The sequence below is a fragment of the Callionymus lyra genome, chromosome 1, assembly GCF_982586985.1.
Source record: "Callionymus lyra chromosome 1, fCalLyr1.hap1.1, whole genome shotgun sequence".
NCBI lineage: Eukaryota > Metazoa > Chordata > Actinopteri > Syngnathiformes > Callionymidae > Callionymus > Callionymus lyra.
In genome coordinates, this window is record NC_141818.1 from 1,550,966 (window position 1) to 1,570,689 (window position 19,724).

The 19,724-nt window shown below is 39.8% G+C and overlaps 1 protein-coding gene and 1 non-coding gene across 3 annotated transcripts in view; one reads left to right on the forward strand and one right to left on the reverse strand.

Annotated features, from left to right (window-relative positions):
* LOC148087348 (nucleosome-remodeling factor subunit BPTF-like) overlaps nt 1–14,636 on the reverse strand; it is a 53,757-nt gene extending 39,121 nt beyond the window's left edge. Inside the window, exons 1-11 of one of the 2 annotated variants that reach the window (XM_087787668.1) lie at nt 13,758–14,636; nt 10,430–11,252; nt 9,737–9,788; nt 9,506–9,674; nt 7,611–7,829; nt 6,439–6,546; nt 4,217–4,366; nt 2,430–2,596; nt 2,198–2,374; nt 1,960–2,141; nt 1,766–1,897 (exon numbers count right to left, since the gene is read on the reverse strand). In XM_087787668.1, coding sequence (XP_087643794.1) covers nt 1,766–1,897; nt 1,960–2,141; nt 2,198–2,374; nt 2,430–2,596; nt 4,217–4,366; nt 6,439–6,546; nt 7,611–7,829; nt 9,506–9,674; nt 9,737–9,788; nt 10,430–11,252; nt 13,758–14,361 — 2,783 coding nt within the window. In that variant the 5' untranslated portion in view covers nt 14,362–14,636. Of the gene's footprint in view, nt 1–1,765; nt 1,898–1,959; nt 2,142–2,197; nt 2,375–2,429; nt 2,597–4,216; nt 4,370–6,438; nt 6,547–7,610; nt 7,830–9,505; nt 9,675–9,736; nt 9,789–10,429; nt 11,253–13,757 lie in introns of both variants that reach the window. The other variant, XM_087787659.1, reaches the window with a different exon arrangement.
* Nucleotides 14,637–19,342: 4,706 nt separating this feature from the next.
* On the forward strand, nt 19,343–19,424 carry trnas-aga (transfer RNA serine (anticodon AGA)). The gene has a single exon. It is a non-coding gene; the product is annotated as a tRNA-Ser (tRNA).
* The last annotated feature ends 300 nt before the right edge of the window (nt 19,425–19,724 follow it).

Sequence of the window (19,724 nt, forward strand, 5' to 3'; positions counted from 1 at the left end):
GTTTGTTAATGACAATGATCGTCTACACTAGTGTTTGTTAATGACAATGATCGTCTACACTAGTGTTTGTTAATGACAATGATCGTCTACACTAGTGTTTGTTAATGACAATGATCGTCTACACTAGTGTTTGTTAATGACAATGATCGTCTACACTAGTGTTTGTTAATGACAATGATCGGATCCTTGAAAGTGAATTAAAAAAGAATGTTACTGTAAACTCAACGAGGCTTCCTCGCTCTCAACAACCCTCTCAGTAACGGTGACCTGAACAGATCCCATGATGCTTTGCAGAGTAATACTGTGGAGTTATACAACGGTGTCTCGTGGAGTTATACTACGGTGACTCGTGGAGTAATACTATGGTGACTCGCGGAGTAATACTATGGTGACTCGTGGAGTAATACTGCGGTGACTCGTGGAGTAATACTGCGGTGACTCGTGGAGTAATACTGCGGTGACTCGTGGAGTAATACTACGGTGACTCGTGGAGTAATACTGCGGTGACTCGTGGAGTAATACTACGGTGACTCGTGGAGTAATACTGCGGTGACTCGTGGAGTAATACTGCGGTGACTCGTGGAGTAATACTACGGTGACTCGTGCAGTAATACTGCGGTGACTCGTGGAGTAATACTGCGGTGACTCGTGGAGTAATACTACGGTGACTCGTGGAGTAATACTACGGTGACTCGCGGAGTAATACTACGGTGACTCGCGGAGTAATACTGCGGTGACTCGCGGAGTAATACTACGGTGACTCGCGGAGTAATACTGCGGTGACTCGCGGAGTAATACTGCGGTGACTCGCGGAGTAATACTGCGGTGACTCGTGGAGTAATACTGCGGTGACTCGTGGAGTAATACTGCGGTGACTCGTGGAGTAATACTGCGGTGACTCGTGGAGTAATACTGCGGTGACTCGTGGAGTAATACTACGGTGACTCGTGGAGTAATACTGCGGTGACTCGTGGAGTAATACTGCGGTGACTCGTGGAGTAATACTGCGGTGACTCGTGGAGTAATACTACGGTGACTCGTGAAGTAATACTATGGTGACTCGTGGAGTAATACTATGGTGTCTCGTGGAGTAATACTACAGTGACTCGTGGAGTAATACTGCGGTGACTCGTGGAGTAATACTACAGTGTCTCGTGGAGTAATACCACAGTGACTCGTGAAGTAATACTACAGTGTCTCGTGGAGTAATACCACAGTGACTCGTGAAGTAATACTACAGTGTCTCGTGGAGTAATACCACAGTGACTCGTGAAGTAATACTACAGTGTCTCGTGGAGTAATACCACAGTGACTCGTGAAGTAATACTACAGTGACTCGTGAAGTAATACCACAGTGACTCGTGAAGTAATACTACGGTGTCTCGTGGAGTAACGCTACAGTGACTCGTGGAGTAATACTACAGTGACTCGTGGAGTAATACTATGGTGTCTCGTGGAGTAATACTATGGGGTCTCGTGGAGTAATACTACAGTGACTCGTGGAGTAATACTATGGTGTCTCGTGGAGTAATACTACAGTGAGTCGTGGAGTAATACTATGGTGTCTCGTGGAGTAATACTACAGTGACTCGTGGAGTAATACTACAGTGAGTCGTGGAGTAATACTATGGTGTCTCGTGGAGTAATACTACAGTGACTCGTGGAGTAATACTACAGTGACTCGTGGAGTAGATGTTCCTGCAGCTTCATCTCAGTGTAGTTGTGTTCTCAGGTACAGGTGGTGACGTTCACTGACGGAACTGACCTGGTGTGACCGAGCGAGTCCTTCCAGACCGGCAACATGGCCACGGGTTTGACGGCACATTCCAGGATGGCCAGAGCCAGAGCGAACTCCAGAGCCTTGCTGCACATGTGGACCGCTTTGATCCAGTTGGACCTGCAGGAGAAAAACGTTCCTTAAACCATTCGAATCCTGCGTCAGAAGGTCGGGGTCCACACCTGTGCGAGGCCCAGTTGGGGTGCATGAACGGCGCCGGGACGTTGTTCTCCAGCTGGATGATGGTGAGTCTGAGCGTGGAGATGGTGAGGACCTGCGAGCCGTAGATGGATCCGTTCCACTTGAACTCTCCCGCCGCCGTCATGCAGAACTTGTGGGAGAGGTGGCGCCTCTTGTCGTGGTCCTGAGGAACCAGAGCTGGAGATGACTGGACCTCGGGAGTCTCTACGAAGGTCTCACCTCTCTGTGCTGGTGCTTGTTGAGGGCCAGGGTGTTGGAGCTGTACTGGTTGTGGTACACGCGGTACTTGCCCTCCTGGCCCAGCTTGAAGAACTGGCTGATGGTTCCCTTCATGACCATGTCTTTGCTGCGAGTGCTGACGCGAGTGATGTCGCCTTGAGCGTTGACCACCAGCACCTGTTGACGACACGTCACGTCAAGACTCGCCGTCGCCACGCCATCGTCTTCTCACCTCCTTCCCCTCCTTGAAGCCCCGGTTGGCCTCGTGGACGGCGGCCGCCACTTGCTGGCTCTTCATCAGACTCAACTTGCTGTCGGGGTTCCTCAGTCGAGTCACCATACGAGTGGCAGCAGATCTTCTGCAGCTCAGGTCCCCGTTTATGGAGTCTCTGCAGTCGCCTGAGAGTTCAAGAGTTTAACACTTCAATAAATCACTAGAATCAAACAATTATCAACTATAATCAAACAATTTTCATCTATAATCAAACAATTTTTTAACTATATTCAAACAATTTTCAACTATAATCAAACAATTTTCAACTATAATCAAACAATTTTCATCTATAATCAAACAATTTTTTAACTATAATCAAACAATTTTCAACTATAATCAAACAATTTTCAACTATAATCAAACAATTTTCAACTATAATCAAACAATTTTCAACTATAATCAAACAATATTCAACTATAATCAAACAATTTTCAACTAGAATCAAACAATTTTCAACTAGAATCAAACAATTTTCAACTATAATCAAACAATTTTTTAACTATAATCAAACAATTTTCAACTATATTCAAACAATTTTCAACTATAATCAAACAATTTTCATCTATAATCAAACAATTTTTTAACTATAATCAAACAATTTTCAACTATAATCAAACAATTTTCAACTATAATCAAACAATTTTCAACTATAATCAAACAATTTTCAACTATAATCAAACAATATTCAACTATAATCAAACAATTTTCAACTATAATCAAACAATTTTCAACTATAATCAAACAATTTTCAACTATAATCCAACAATTTTAAACTATAATCAATCAATTTTCAACTATAATCCAACAATTTTCAACTATAATCAAACAATTTTCAACTATAATCAAACAATTTTCAACTATAATCAAACAATTTTCAACTGTAATCAAACAATTTTCAACTATAATCAAACAATTTTAAACTATAATCAATCAATTTTCAACTATAATCCAACAATTTTCAACTATAATCAAACAATTTTCAACTATAATCAAACAATTTTCAACTATAATCAAACAATTTTCAACTATAATCAAACAATTTTCAACTGTAATCAAACAATTTTCAACTATAATCAAACAATTTTCAACTATAATCAAACAATTTTCAACTATAATCAAAAATTTTCAACTATAATCCAACAATTTTCAACTATAATCAAACAATTTTCAACTATAATCAAACAATTTTCAACTATAATCAAACAATTTTCAACTATAATCAAACAATTTTCAACTGTAATCAAACAATTTTCAACTGTAATCAAACAATTTTCAACTATAATCAAACAATTTTCAACTATAATCAAACAATTTTCAACTATAATCAAACAATTTTCAACTGTAATCAAACAATTTTCAACTATAATCAAACAATTTTCAACTATAATCAAACAATTTTCAACTATAATCAAAAATTTTCAACTATAATCCAACAATTTTCAACTAGAATCAAACAATTTTCAACTATAATCAAACAATTTTCAACTATAATCAAACAATTTTCAACTGTAATCAAACAATTTTCAACTGTAATCAAACAATTTTCAACTATAATCAAACAATTTTCAACTATAATAAAAAATTTTCAACTATAATCCAACAATTTTCAACTATAATCAATCAATTTTCAACTATAATCAATCAATTTTCAACTATAAACAAACAATTTTCAACTATAATCAATAATCAACATAAAAACATGTTTATATTCTATTGTTTTTATTTTTATCACAGATATTCTTCACCTGCATCTTCGAAACTGTTCAGTGAAGACTGGGATGACTTGTCTGCCAGGTCTGGAGGCTCTGGAAGTCCGGTCTGGACCAGGATGTCTTCGCTCGACTGGGACTGACTCAGACCGAAGACGACATCGCTGACGACCGGAGCCACAGTTTCTGCTGGAGAGACGTCAATCATAACTAGTTAACAATCAATCATAACTAGTTAACAATCAATCATAACTAGTTAACAATCAATCATAACTAGTTAACAATCAATCATAACTAGTTAACAGTCAATCATAACTAGTTAACAGTCAATCATAACTAGTTAACTGTCAATCATAACTAGTTAACCGTCAATCATAACTAGTTAACCGTCAATCATAACTAGTTAACCGTCGATCATAACTTCTTAACAGTCGATCATAACTTCTTAACAGTCGATCATAACTTCTTAACAGTCAATCATAACTTCTTAACAGTCAATCATAACTTCTTAACAGTCAATCATAACTTCTTAACAGTCGATCATAACTTCTTAACAGTCAATCATAACTTCTTAACAGTCAATCATAACTTCTTAACAGTCGATCATAACTTCTTAACAGTCGATCATAACTTCTTAACAGTCAATCATAACTTCTTAACAGTCGATCATAACTTCTTAACAGTCGATCATAACTTCTTAACAGTCGATCATAACTTCTTAACAGTCGATCATAACTTCTTAACAGTCGATCATAACTTCTTAACAGTCGATCATAACTTCTTAACTGTCAATCATAACTTCTTAACAGTCGATCATAACTTCTTAACAGTCGATCATAACTTCTTAACAGTCGATCATAACTTCTTAACAGTCGATCATAACTTCTTAACTGTCAATCATAACTTCTTAACAGTCAATCATAACTTCTTAACAGTCGATCATAACTTCTTAACAGTCGATCATAACTTCTTAACAGTCGATCATAACTTCTTAACAGTCGATCATAACTTCTTAACAGTCGATCATAACTTCTTAACTGTCAATCATAACTTCTTAACAGTCGATCATAACTTCTTAACAGTCGATCATAACTTCTTAACAGTCGATCATAACTTCTTAACAGTCGATCATAACTTCTTAACTGTCAATCATAACTTCTTAACAGTCAATCATAACTTCTTAACAGTCGATCATAACTTCTTAACTGTCAATCATAACTTCTTAACAGTCGATCATAACTTCATAACAGTCGATCATAACTTCTTAACTGTCAATCATAACTTCTTAACAGTCGATCATAACTTCTTAACAGTCGATCATAACTTCTTAACTGTCAATCATAACTTCTTAACAGTCGATCATAACTTCTTAACAGTCGATCATAACTTCTTAACAGTCGATCATAACTTCTTAACAGTCGATCATAACTTCTTAACAGTCGATCATAACTTCTTAACAGTCGATCATAACTTCTTAACTGTCGATCATAACTTCTTAACAGTCGATCATAACTTCTTAACAGTTGATCATAACTTCTTAACAGTCGATCATAACTTCTTAACTGTCAATCATAACTTCTTAACAGTCGATCATAACTTCTTAACAGTCGATCATAACTTCTTAACTGTCAATCATAACTTCTTAACAGTCGATCATAACTTCTTAACAGTTGATCATAACTTCTTAACAGTCGATCATAACTTCTTAACTGTCAATCATAACTTCTTAACAGTCGATCATAACTTCTTAACAGTTGATCATAACTTCTTAACAGTCGATCATAACTTCTTAACTGTCAATCATAACTTCTTAACAGTCGATCATAACTTCTTAACAGTCGATCATAACTTCTTAACAGTCGATCATAACTTCTTAACAGTCGATCATAACTTCTTAACAGTCGATCATAACTTCTTAACTGTCAATCATAACTTCTTAACAGTCGATCATAACTTCTTAACAGTCAATCATAACTTCTTAACAGTCGATCATAACTTCTTAACAGTCGATCATAATAACAATGACGTCAAACACGTGGATTTGTTAAAGTGAACAAACTCTATATCTTGAAAAATGACGTCACAGTCATGTTGATGAAGTCAAGAGATCTTGCGCCCTCTACTGTCCATCTACTCTCATTGCACTTCTAACAACAAGATCTTTCAAGAAGTTTGTTTGATTCTTTGTCAGTAAATCTTTGCTGTCATGAGTTGTTTACTCGTACGATCACGAAGAAGGAACAGAAACCAGACGTTACCTTTGGACACGTTTGAAACCTCGACAGGAAAACTCCCAGAGTTCCACGCTGGAGCTTTGTTGACCTCTGACCCGACCGGACTGAAGTCTTGACCGCGTCGTTGTTGCTCTGAAAACATGTCGACGTTGTTTGTTACTTCACTTTTCAAATCAACCAGAACTTTCTACAGTGACTCGTGGAGTAATACTACAGTAACTCGTGGAGTAATACTACAGTGACTCGTGGAGTAATACTACAGTGAGTCGTGGAGTAATACTACAGTGACTCGTGGAGTAATACTACAGTGACTCGTGGAGTAATACTACAGTGAGTCGTAAAGTAATACTACAGTGAGTCGTAAAGTAATACTACAGTGAGTCGTAAAGTAATACTACAGTGAGTCGTGGAGTAATACTACAGTGAGTCGTAAAGTAATACTACAGTGAGTCGTAAAGTAATACTACAGTAACTCGTGGAGTAATACTACAGTGACTCGTGGAGTAATACTACAGTGACTCGTGGAGTAATACTACAGTGACTCGTGGAGTAATACTACAGTAACTCGTGGAGTAATACTACAGTGACTCGTGGAGTAATACTACAGTGAGTCGTAAAGTAATACTACAGTGAGTCGTAAAGTAATACTACAGTGAGTCGTAAAGTAATACTACAGTGAGTCGTGGAGTAATACTACAGTGACTCGTGGAGTAATACTACAGTGAGTCGTAAAGTAATACTACAGTGAGTCGTAAAGTAATACTACAGTGAGTCGTAAAGTAATACTACAGTGAGTCGTGGAGTAATACTACAGTGAGTCGTAAAGTAATACTACAGTGAGTCGTAAAGTAATACTACAGTGAGTCGTAAAGTAATACTACAGTGAGTCGTAAAGTAATACTACAGTGAGTCGTAAAGTAATACTACAGTGAGTCGTAAAGTAATCTCTTTTATTTCATCCTTGTTTACATTTTCTTAAAAAATCGTTTGTGTTTTAATCCTGTATCGACAATTAAATATAACAAGAAGATTTATTTAAAAAAAGCAAGAAAATCCTCATCGTAATAAAAGACGTGGAATAAAGAAAACCACATATTTAAAAAAAGAGTTAAAAGTCAACCTTTGGTTGTAGAAAGAACTGATTCAAGGTCCTGTGGAACTGAACCTTCTTCTGGTCCGTCCTCATGAAGACTCACCTCTGTGGTCCGTGTCCAGCGTCTTCTCCTCCTGGTCCTTCACCTCCTCAGTGAAGTCCGTGATGAGGTCTTCCTTCAGGGGGATCACACTCTCCTCCACCTCACACTCCCACTCGCTCTCCTTCTCCAGACGCGACTTCAGAGCTTCTTCTGCCGCTCGACGCTTCACCTCCTCCAGCTCCTCCTCCTTCTTGGCCCGCAGTCGCTCCAGGATCTCGTCTGCAGACATGATTTAGATGCTGAGCCGACATTATCCAACATCATCCAACGTGATCCAACATCATCCAACGTCATCCAACGTCATCCAACGTCATCCAACGTCATCCAACGTCATCCAACGTCATCCAACGTCATCCAACGTGATCCAACATTATCCAACGTCATCCAACGTCATCCAACGTGATCCAACGTGATCCAACGTGATCCAACGTGATCCAACGTGATCCAACGTGATCCAACGTGATCCAACGTGATCCAACGTGATCCAACGTGATCCAACATCATCCAACGTCATCCAACATGATCTAACGTGATCCAACGTGATCCAACATCATCCAACATCATCCAGCGTGATCCAACGTGATCCAACATCATCCAACGTCATCCAACGTGATCCAACGTGATCCAACGTGATCCAACGTGATCCAACGTTATCCAACGTTATCCAACGTCATCCAACGTCATCCAACGTGATCCAACGTGATCCAACGTGATCCAACGTGATCCAACGTGATCCAACGTGATCCAACGTGATCCAACGTGATCCAACGTGATCCAACGTGATCCAACGTGATCCAACATCATCCAACATCATCCAACATCATCCAACATGATCTAACATGATCTAACATGATCCAACATCATCCAACATGATCTAAAATTATCCAACATTATCCAACATCATCCAACGTCATCCAACGTGATCCAACGTGATCCAACGTGATCCAACATGATCCAACATCATCCAACATGATCTAACCTTATCCAACATTATCCAACGTCATCCAACATGATCCAACGTGATCCAACATCATCCAACATCATCCAACATTATCCAACATCATCCAACATGATCTAACATTATCCAACCTTATCCAACCTTATCCAACATCATCCAACATCATCCAACATGATCTAACATGATCTAACATTATCCAACCTTATCCAACATTATCCAACCTTATCCAACATTATCCAACGTCATCCAACACGATCCAACGTGATCCAACATCATCCAACATCATCCAACATTATCCAACATCATCCAACATTATCCAACGTGATCCAACATCATCCAACATCATCCAACATTATCCAACATCATCCAACATTATCCAACCTTATCCAACCTTATCCAACATCATCCAACATCATCCAACATGATCTAACATTATCCAACGTGATCCAACGTCATCCAACATGATCCAACGTGATCCAACATTATTCAACATTATTCAACATTTGCAAATTACCAAACAAAACACAGGAAATGGTTACTAACAGAGTGATACTACGTTGACTCTTGGAGTAATACTATGAAAGCTCACGGAATAATACTACGGTGACTCATGGAGTAATTCTACAGTCACTCGTGGAGTAATACTACAGTGACTTGTGGAGTAATACTACGGTGACTCGTGGAGTAATACTACGGTGACTCGTGGAGCAATACTACGGTCACTCGTGGAGTAATACTACGGTCACTCGTGGAGTAATACTACGGTCACTCGTGGAGTAATACTACGGTGACTCATGGAGTAATACTTAAGTCACAGTCTAAATGTTGTAGAGATGATGTGATACGAGCTTCAGTGACTCTTGACGTCACAGGTAAACAACTGTTTGTACAGTAGAACCATCTTCCACAGAAACAGGATCAAGGATCAATACTTTACCGTTGGCCGCCGTCAGGAAACACCTGTTGTTCCCGCGGGACTTGTTGGTCAGGTCCTCAGTGATGTCCATGTGCGTGTGGACCTCCTCCCGGATCTCTTCCAGAGCTGCAAAGAGGTCTGCCTCCCAGAACTGCTTATCGAAGCCGTCGATGACCTCGGCCAACTGGACCTGGAGGCGACAGAGAAACAAATGTATCTCCAACATGATGGTTCCATGAGCTAGAAAGTTACCTTCGTGCTGTAGTACCAGATGGTCTTGTCCTCCTGCTCGCCGTCCTCCTCCCTGCAACACAGAAGCTCGTGAGATAATAATACTCGTGGAGTAATACTACGGTGACTCATGGAGTAATACTACGGTGACTCATGGAGTAATACTACGGTGACTCATGGAGTAATACTACGGTGACTCATGGAGTAATACTACGGTGACTCATGGAGTAATACTACGGTGACTCAGGGAGTAATACTACGGTGACTCATGGAGTAATACTACGGTGACTCAGGGAGTAATACTACGGTGACTCATGGAGTAATACTGCTGTGACTTGGGGAGTAATACTATGGTGACTGGTGGAGTAATACGTCAGTGAATGGTGGAGTAATACTACGGTGACTCGTGGAGTAATACTACGGTGACTCATGGAGTAATACTGCTGTGACTTGGGGAGTAATACTACGGTGACTCATGGAGTAATACTGCTGTGACTTGGGGAGTAATACTATGGTGACTGGTGGAGTAATACGACAGTGAATGGTGGAGTAATACTACGGTGACTCGTGGAGTTATACTGCTGTGACTTGGGGAGTAATACTATGGTGACTTGGGAAGTAATACTACAGTGACTCGTAGACTAATACTACAGTGACTGGTGGAGTAATACTCATAACAATCATTCCTCAAAACAATGTCTCTTTCTTTCTTACACAACGATCCGGCGGTTGAGGAACCAGTACTTCCGATTGTGTCGGTCGTATCCGACCGGCAGCTCTCGGATGAAGGGTTTGGTCTTCTGGACCTCGGGGACGCAGTCGGACACGCCGGGCACCTTGTGCGCCACACACACCTCACACTGCCACTCGTCCTCGGGCACCTCCTGCAGGGGAGGCTTCACACACTCCAGGTGGTAGACGGCGGAGCAGGTCTCGCAGCACAGCAGGTCGCCCAGGCGGTGGCACACCCGGCAGTGGTCGTCATAGGCGACCACGCCCTCCGACATCAGCTCCTCCCGGGCGATGTTGGTCGCCAAGAACTGGTCCACGAGGAACTGGAGAACTTTGATCTTGCTGTCCAGGGGCTCGAAGGGGTAGTCGTCGCCCTCCTGGAACGCCAGGATGTGCCGGAACTCCGGGTCGCTCTCGCAGTAGGCGCGCACCACCTCCGGCCACGTCATGCCGTCCACGAAGTACAGGGTGGAGTTGACCGAGTCCTTGACGTCGGCCGGGCCGAAGGTGGTGTTGGAGGTGTCCTCCTCGCGGAGGATGGCCTTGAGCAGGGTCACGTGGGTCTCGGCCAGCAGCAGGCACTGCTCCTGGCTGGCCAGGGCGGCGCAGAAGTCCTCGAAGCGAAACGGCGAGAGACGCAGCACCGAGCGGAAGTTCCTGAGCACCTCGTAGACGGCCGAGACGGTGAGGAGCTGTGAGGTAGGAACCAGGAGGTCCTCCGAGGACTTGGGAAGCTCCAGGGGGGGGATGTCCTTGGTCTCGAAGATGGGGGTCGGAGGTCGCAGCAGGCGAAGTTTTCTCTTCCCTGGAAGGAAGAGAGAGAATAAATCCTTTGGTTAACGCAGGATCATCTGAGAAGGTTCTTAGAAACGAGCTTTAACACGAAGACTTTGATGGAATTGAATATTTGAAGTAAAATCATGTTTTAAATCATTTAAAGCAGAAATAAAAAGAGTAAACACGATTCAATTGTTACATTAAAATGACATTTAAACCATTTTAAACAACAATACATGTACATTTTCGACACAGTTGATCGATATAATGAAGAACCTTAAACTACTTTGATGGTGAATCACAGTAAAATACTAACATGAAATATACATCGACACGTGTCATTATTACTCTTTATTTCATGTACTCACTGCACCTCATGCAACAATCTAGATTTACCATCAGCGTCAACACTGTGACTCGTTGAGTAATACTACAGTGACTCGTGGAGTAATACTACGGTGACTCGTGGAGTAATACTACAGTGACTCGTGGAGTAATACTACAGTGACTTGTGGAGTAACACTACGGTGACTCGTGGAGTAATACTACAGTGACTCGTGGAGTTATACTACAGTGACTCGTGGAGTAATACTACAGTGACTTGTTGAGTAATACTTGAGTGGCTCGTGGAGTAATACTACGGTGACTGGTGGAGTAATACTTCAGTTGTTTTGTGGAGTAATACTTCAGTGGCTCGTGGAGTAATACTACAGTGGTTCGTGGAGTTATACTACGGTGACTGGTGTAGTAATACTACGGTGACTGGTGGAGTAATACTTCAGTTGTTTTGTGGAGTAATACTTCAGTGGCTCGTGGAGTAATAATACAGTGGTTCGTGGAGTTATACTACGGTGACTGGTGTAGTAATACTACGGTGACTGGTGGAGTAATACTTCAGTTGTTTTGTGGAGTAATACTACAGTGACTCGTGGAGTAATACTACAGTGGTTCGTGGAGTGACTGGTGTAGTAATACTACGGTGACTGGTGGAGTAATACTTCAGTTGTTTTGTGGAGTAATACTACAGTGACTAGTGGAGTAATACTACAATGACTTGGGGAGTAATACTACGGTGACTGTTGGAGTAATACTATGGTGAATTGTGGAGTAATACTACAGTGACTTGTGGAATAATACGGCTGTGACTCGTGGAGTAATAAAACGGTGACTCTTGGAGTTATACTACGGTGATGACTTGTGGAGTAATACTTATAATAGTAATAGTCATAACAAGCTGAGAAAATAAAAAAATGTTCTTCGTTTATTTTACATCTGCATCTTAAAGTTGACCTTTAGCAGATGAAATATTAAACTTGATGTGTGATATATTTATAAATAATAATGGACTTTATTTCAAAACACTTGCTTCACAATACAATAGACATGTTATTCTACTTTATATTAAGACTCTAATGTACTTAAGTTATTTACATTTAAGAAGTAAAAAAATGTTCAAAAATGCTTTTGTCGTGAAACATTTTTTTATTATGTTTTTACATGTTGGCATGTACGCTTGATTTACCATCTAAAGGTATTGATTGATTGATTGATTGATTGATTGATTGATCGTCAACACACGAGGAGACATGTAGTATATATAGTTATAGTTATACTTCTTGTTTGTACAAACGTTCAACAAAATACTCGCTCGTTGTACTTCAGTCTCAGCTCCGTCCAGAACAAATGGAAATATCTTTGCATTAATTATTCTCTTTAATTGGGTTTTTGGAATTAAAAAGATACTATTTATGGGATTCATAACAAGAACCTCGTCAACACGTGGTTGCCATGGTGACGCCTCGGAGAGAAGGAGCGTCACTTGAAACAACGAGCTGTCAGTCATGATTAAAGATTTATAATGTATTTATAATCTTTGAAAAGATGAAGTTTGTTGAATAAACGTTAATAAAGTGAATAAAGATTTATAATCTTTAAGAAGATAAAGTTTGTTGATAAGAATAAACATTAATAAAGTGAATAAAGTTTTATAATCTTTAAGAAGAATAAACGTTAATAAAGTGAATAAAGTTTTATAATCTTTAAGAAGAATAAACGTTAATAAAGTGAATAAAGTTTTATAATCTTTAAGAAGAATAAACGTTAATAAAGTGAATAAAGTTTTATAATCTTTAAGAAGAATAAACGTTAATAAAGTGAATAAAGTTGTATAATCTTTAAGAAGAATAAACGTTAATAAAGTGAATACAGATTTATAATCTTTAAGAAGATAAAGTTTGTTGATAAGAATAAACGTTAATAAAGTGAATAAAGTTTTATAATCTTTAAGAAGAATAAACGTTAATAAAGTTGTATAATCTTTAAGAAGAATAAACGTTAATAAAGTGAATAAAGATTTATAATTATTATTATAATCCTTGAAGGAGCATCTTCTCGACCAGAGAAACCAAGTGAACATCAGCTGAAGAACCTGAAGAGCATCAGACGCCGAACAAAGGCCTGAGTCTGAAGCTCCATCTTGAACACCAGTGGCCCCTCTTCCTGGTCCAGACCCTCAGGGACCCCAGACTCGTACCTGGACTGCTGTCGTTGGAGCTCCTGAAGCTGCTGTCGCTGCAGAAGCTGACGTCCTCCTCCTCGGGAAGCTGGTCCAGAAAGTCGGAGTCGTTCTCCTCCAGGGCCTCCTCCTCCTCCTCCTCCTCCTCCTCATCCTCCTCTTCCTCCTCTTCCTCCTCCAGGTCGGACAGAGGGTTGACCGGCTCGTCCTCCTCGGACCTGTAGCTGATGTTGTCCTCCTCCTCGTCGTCGCTGTTGTCGTCGTAGACCACCTTGTTCTGAGGCCGCTTGAGTCCTCCTCTGGCCCCGCGGGCGCCGCGCGATCCCCGGGACCCCCTGCCGCCCCTGCAGGCTCCTCGCGCCCGCGACGCCTCGGTACCGGCTCCCGGTCCAACTTTCCTGCGTCCTCGCTGCGGCTGGAAGTCGTTGTGGTCTCGGCCGCAGAGGTCCAGGTCCGGCGGAGCCGCGGGACCGTCGCCGAGCCCGCCTCGGACCCGACCCCTGCCCCTGCCTCTGCCGCGGGTCCCTCTGCTCCTGCCGCCCCGGGAGCCCCGCACCGGCCCGGGCGAGCCGCCCCGAGGAGCCGCCGCGGGTTTGGGCGGCCTTCCCCGCCTGCTCCGCATCGAGAGCCGCTGCTGGTCCTCAATCTCGCCTGCGCGGCGGAGGGAAAAAGCGGGTAAATGTGGAAGCAAAAGAGGCCCCTGGCGGCTCCACGACAGACCGCCCCCCGCGGGTGTGAATTGGAGGCGGAAAGCTCACAGTGAATGGCCGGTGTCCCGCTCCGGGTTCCCCGCAGACGCCATTTTGCTCTCGGTTCCCCCTCACTTGAAAACACAGGCCTGACCTGCGTCAAGACAACCATTGTGAGGCGCGACGCAAACACGGAAGCGTGAAGAACATTCAAAATAAAACACTAAAGTATTACGAAAAAAAGCATTAAATGTACTCGTCACTCGTTAAAAATAGAAATAAAACGAGACATTTTTTTCCATTTGATTAAACTTCTTTATTTGCCAAACGTAAGCATTTCCATTAATAAACGGAAGCGTGAAGCTCGAACATTCAAAATAAAACACTAAAGTATTACGAAAAAAAGCATTAAATGTACTCGTCACTCGTTAAAAATAGAAATAAAAAGAGACATTTTTTTTCCATTTGATTAAACTTCTTTATTTGCCAAACGTAAACATTTCCATTTAAAACCGGAAGCGTGAAGAACATTCAAAATAAAACACTAAAGTATTATGAAAAAAACATTTAAATGTAATCGTCACCTTTTTTTAAAAGGAAATAAAATAAACATTTTTCCATTTGATTAAACTTATTTATTTGCAAACGTAAGCATTTCCATTAAAAACCTGAAGCGTGAAGAACATTCAAAATAAAACACTAAAGTATTACGAAAAAACAATTAAATGTACTCGTCACTCGTTAAAAATAGAAATAAAAGAAACAATTTTTTCCATTTGATTAAACTTCTTTATTTGCCAAACGTAAGCGTTTCCATTAATAAACGGAAGCGTGAAGCTCGAACATTCAAAATAAAACACAAAAGTATTATGAAAAAAATAATTAAATGTAATCGTCACCTTATTAAAAATAGAAATAAAAGAAACATTTGATTAAACTTCTTTATTTGCCAAAAGTAAACATTTCACGCCATTAAAAACCGTTGGCAGCGGAGCGGAAGTTGAGCGCGACAAAAACACGGAAGCGTGAAGCTCGAACATTCAAAATAAAACACAAACGTATTATGAAAAAAAGCATGAAATGTACTCACCTTTTTAAACACAAATAAAAGGAACACTACTCTACTTTTACTACTAATTCTAATACTACTTTTATTTTTCTAGTACTTCCTCTTCTTCTACTTTTACTACTAATTCTAATAATACTTTTATTTTTCTACTACTTCCACTTCTTCTACTTTTACTTTTAATTCCACTGCTACTTTCACTACTACTAATACTAATTCTACATTTACAACTAAGTAGAGACTTGGAGTAATACTACAGTGACTTGTGGAGTAATACTAAAGTGACTTGTGGAGTAATACTACGGTGATTTGTGAAGTAATACTACAGTGACTTGTGAAGTAATACTAAAGTGACTTGTGGAGTAATACTACGGTGATTTGTGAAGTAATACTAAAGTGACTTGTGGAGTAATACTACGGTGATTTGTGAAGTAATACTACAGTGACTTGTGGAGTAATACTAAAGTGACTTGTGGAGTAATACTACGGTGATTTGTGAAGTAATACTACAGTGACTTGTGAAGTAATACTAAAGTGATTTGTGGAGTAATACTACGGTGATTTGTGAAGTTATACTAAAGTGACTTGTGGAGTAATACTACGGGGATTTGTGAAGTAATACTACAGTGACTTGTGGATTAATACTAAAGTGACTTGTGGAGTAATACTACGGTGATTTGTGAAGTAATACTACAGTGACTTGTGAAGTAATACTAAAGTGACTTGTGGAGTAATACTACGGTGATTTGTGAAGTAATACTAAAGTGACTTGTGGAGTTATACTACGGTGATTTGTGAAGTAATACTACAGTGACTTGTGGAGTAATACTAAAGTGACTTGTGGAGTAATACTACGGTGATTTGTGAAATAATACTACGGTGACTTGTGGAGTAATACTAAAGTGACTTGTGGACTAATACTACAGTGATTTGTGAAGTAATACTACAGTGACTTGTGGAGTAATACTACAGTGATTTGTGAAGTAATACTACAGTGACTTGTGAAGTAATACTAAAGTGACTTGTGGAGTAATACTACGGTGATTTGTGAAGTAATACTAAAGTGACTTGTGGAGTAATACTACGGGGATTTGTGAAGTAATACTCCGGTGACTTGTGGAGTAATACTACGGTGACTTGTGGAGTAATACTAAAGTGACTTGTGGAGTAATACTACGGTGACTTGTGGAGTAATACTCCGGTGACTTGTGGAGAAATACTACGGTGACTTGTGGAGAAATACTCCGGTGACGTGTGGAGAAATACTACGGTGACTTGTGGAGTAATACTACGGTGACGTGTGGAGAAATACTATGCTGACTTGTGGAGTAATACTACGGTGACTTGTGGAGTAATACTACGGTGACTTGTGGAGAAATACTACAGTGACTTGTGGAGAAATACTCCGGTGACTTGTGGAGTAAGACTACGGTGACTTGTGGAGAAATACTACGGTGACTTGTGGAGTAATACTACGGTGACTTGTGGAGAAATACTATGGTGACTTGTGGAGTATTACTACGGTGACTTGTGGAGTAATACTACGGTGACTTGTGGAGAAATACTACGGTGATTTGTGAAGTAATACTACAGTGACTTGTGAAGTAATACTAAAGTGACTTGTGGAGTAATACTACGGTGATTTGTGAAGTAATACTAAAGTGACTTGTGGAGTAATACTACGGTGATTTGTGAAGTAATACTACAGTGACTTGTGGAGTAATACTAAAGTGACTTGTGGAGTAATACTACGGTGATTTGTGAAGTAATACTACAGTGACTTGTGAAGTAATACTAAAGTGATTTGTGGAGTAATACTACGGTGATTTGTGAAGTAATACTAAAGTGACTTGTGGAGTAATACTACGGTGATTTGTGAAGTAATACTACAGTGACTTGTGGATTAATACTAAAGTGACTTGTGGAGTAATACTACGGTGATTTGTGAAGTAATACTACAGTGACTTGTGAAGTAATACTAAAGTGACTTGTGGAGTAATACTACGGTGATTTGTGAAGTAATACTAAAGTGACTTGTGGAGTAATACTACGGTGATTTGTGAAGTAATACTACAGTGACTTGTGGAGTAATACTAAAGTGACTTGTGGAGTAATACTACGGTGATTTGTGAAGTAATACTACGGTGACTTGTGGAGTCATACTACGGTGACTTGTGGAGTAATACTAAAGTGACTTGTGGAGTAATACTACAGTGATTTGTGAAGTAATACTACAGTGACTTGTGGAGTAATACTACAGTGATTTGTGAAGTAATACTACAGTGACTTGTGAAGTAATACTAAAGTGACTTGTGGAGTAATACTACGGTGATTTGTGAAGTAATACTAAAGTGACTTGTGGAGTAATACTACGGGGATTTGTGAAGTAATACTCCGGTGACTTGTGGAGTAATACTACGGTGACTTGTGGAGTAATACTAAAGTGACTTGTGGAGTAATACTACGGTGACTTGTGGAGTAATACTACGGTGACTTGTGGAGTAATACTCCGGTGACTTGTGGAGAAATACTACGGTGACTTGTGGAGAAATACTCCGGTGACGTGTGGAGAAATACTACGGTGACTTGTGGAGTAATACTACGGTGACTTGTGGAGAAATACTATGCTGACTTGTGGAGTAATACTACGGTGACTTGTGGAGTAATACTACGGTGACTTGTGGAGAAATACTACAGTGACTTGTGGAGAAATACTCCGGTGACTTGTGCAGTAAGACTACGGTGACTTGTGGAGAAATACTACGGTGACTTGTGGAGTAATACTACGGTGACTTATGGAGAAATACTATGGTGACTTGTGGAGTATTACTACGGTGACTTGTGGAGTAATACTACGGTGACTTGTGGAGAAATACTCCGGTGACTTGTGGAGAAATACTACGGTGACTTGTGGAGAAATACTCCGGTGACGTGTGGAGAAATACTACGGTGACTTGTGGAGTAATACTACGGTGACTTGTGGAGAAATACTCCGGTGACTTGTGGGGTAATACTACTGTGACTTGTGGAGAAATACTACGGTGACTTGTGGAGAAATACTCCGGTGACGTGTGGAGAAATACTCCGGTGACGTGTGGAGAAATACTCCGGTGACTGGTGGAGTAATACTACGGTGACTTGTGGAGAAATACTCCGGTGACGTGTGGAGAAATACTCCGGTGACGTGTGGAGTAAGACTATGGTGACGTGTGGAGTAATACTCCGGTGACTTGTGGAGTAATACTATGGTGACTTGTTAAAATAAAATAAACATTTTTCAATTTTATTAAACTTCTTTATTTGACAAACGTAAGCGTTTCCATTAAAAACCGGAAGCGTGAAGCTCGAACATTCAAAATAAAACACAAAGGTATTATGAAAAAAGCATTAAATGTAATCGTCACCTTTTTTAAAATAGAAATAAAAGGAAACATTTTATTATTTATTGATTTAACTTCTTTATTTGTCCATTAACATTTCACGCCATTAAAACCCAGTTTCAGCGGAAGTTGTCATTTTAAACCGGGCTCTACACTCGGTCACGTGTCAAATAAGTAAAAGCTTTAAGAACAGAATTCATGATTAAATTATATTTAATAACATTTAATTGACTAAACTTAAGTCGAAAACATAAATACATTTTAATGATCTCTTCCGTCCTAACTTTACGCTTCGTCTTCAGATCACAGGTACGTTAGAAACACGAGCCGGTTATGAATAAAGTTTAGAAAATATATTCTAAAATTATTTTAATATAACACTTTAAACGGTAAAATATCACAATGAACCACTGAATTACATAATCTTTGTTCAGGTTTATATATGACGTCGCGAACAGTGGAGCACATGTTGTCGTGGCCGAGTGGTTAAGGCGATGGACTAGAAATCCATTGGGATCTTCCCGCGCAGGTTCGAATCCTGCCGACAACGAATGTCTTTTTATTTTGTTAGATTTTTACTTTTGGATCAATAACAAATCCGATCGTATCATTTCTTTCCATCTGTCTGCTCTCATTTGTATTCATTATAAGTTATTTACATAACGTTTTATGGTAATGTGTCGTGTTTTATTTTTTATTTAAAGTACTTTAGTCTTTTTATTCCATATTATTTTAGTTTCATATTCTTTGACCTCAAAACGTCACGTGTTGCCGACGATAAATGATTCTATTCAAGTCAGTCAAAAAAAAGGAAACAATAGATATTTACACGTCAACAAATGTGTTTTAA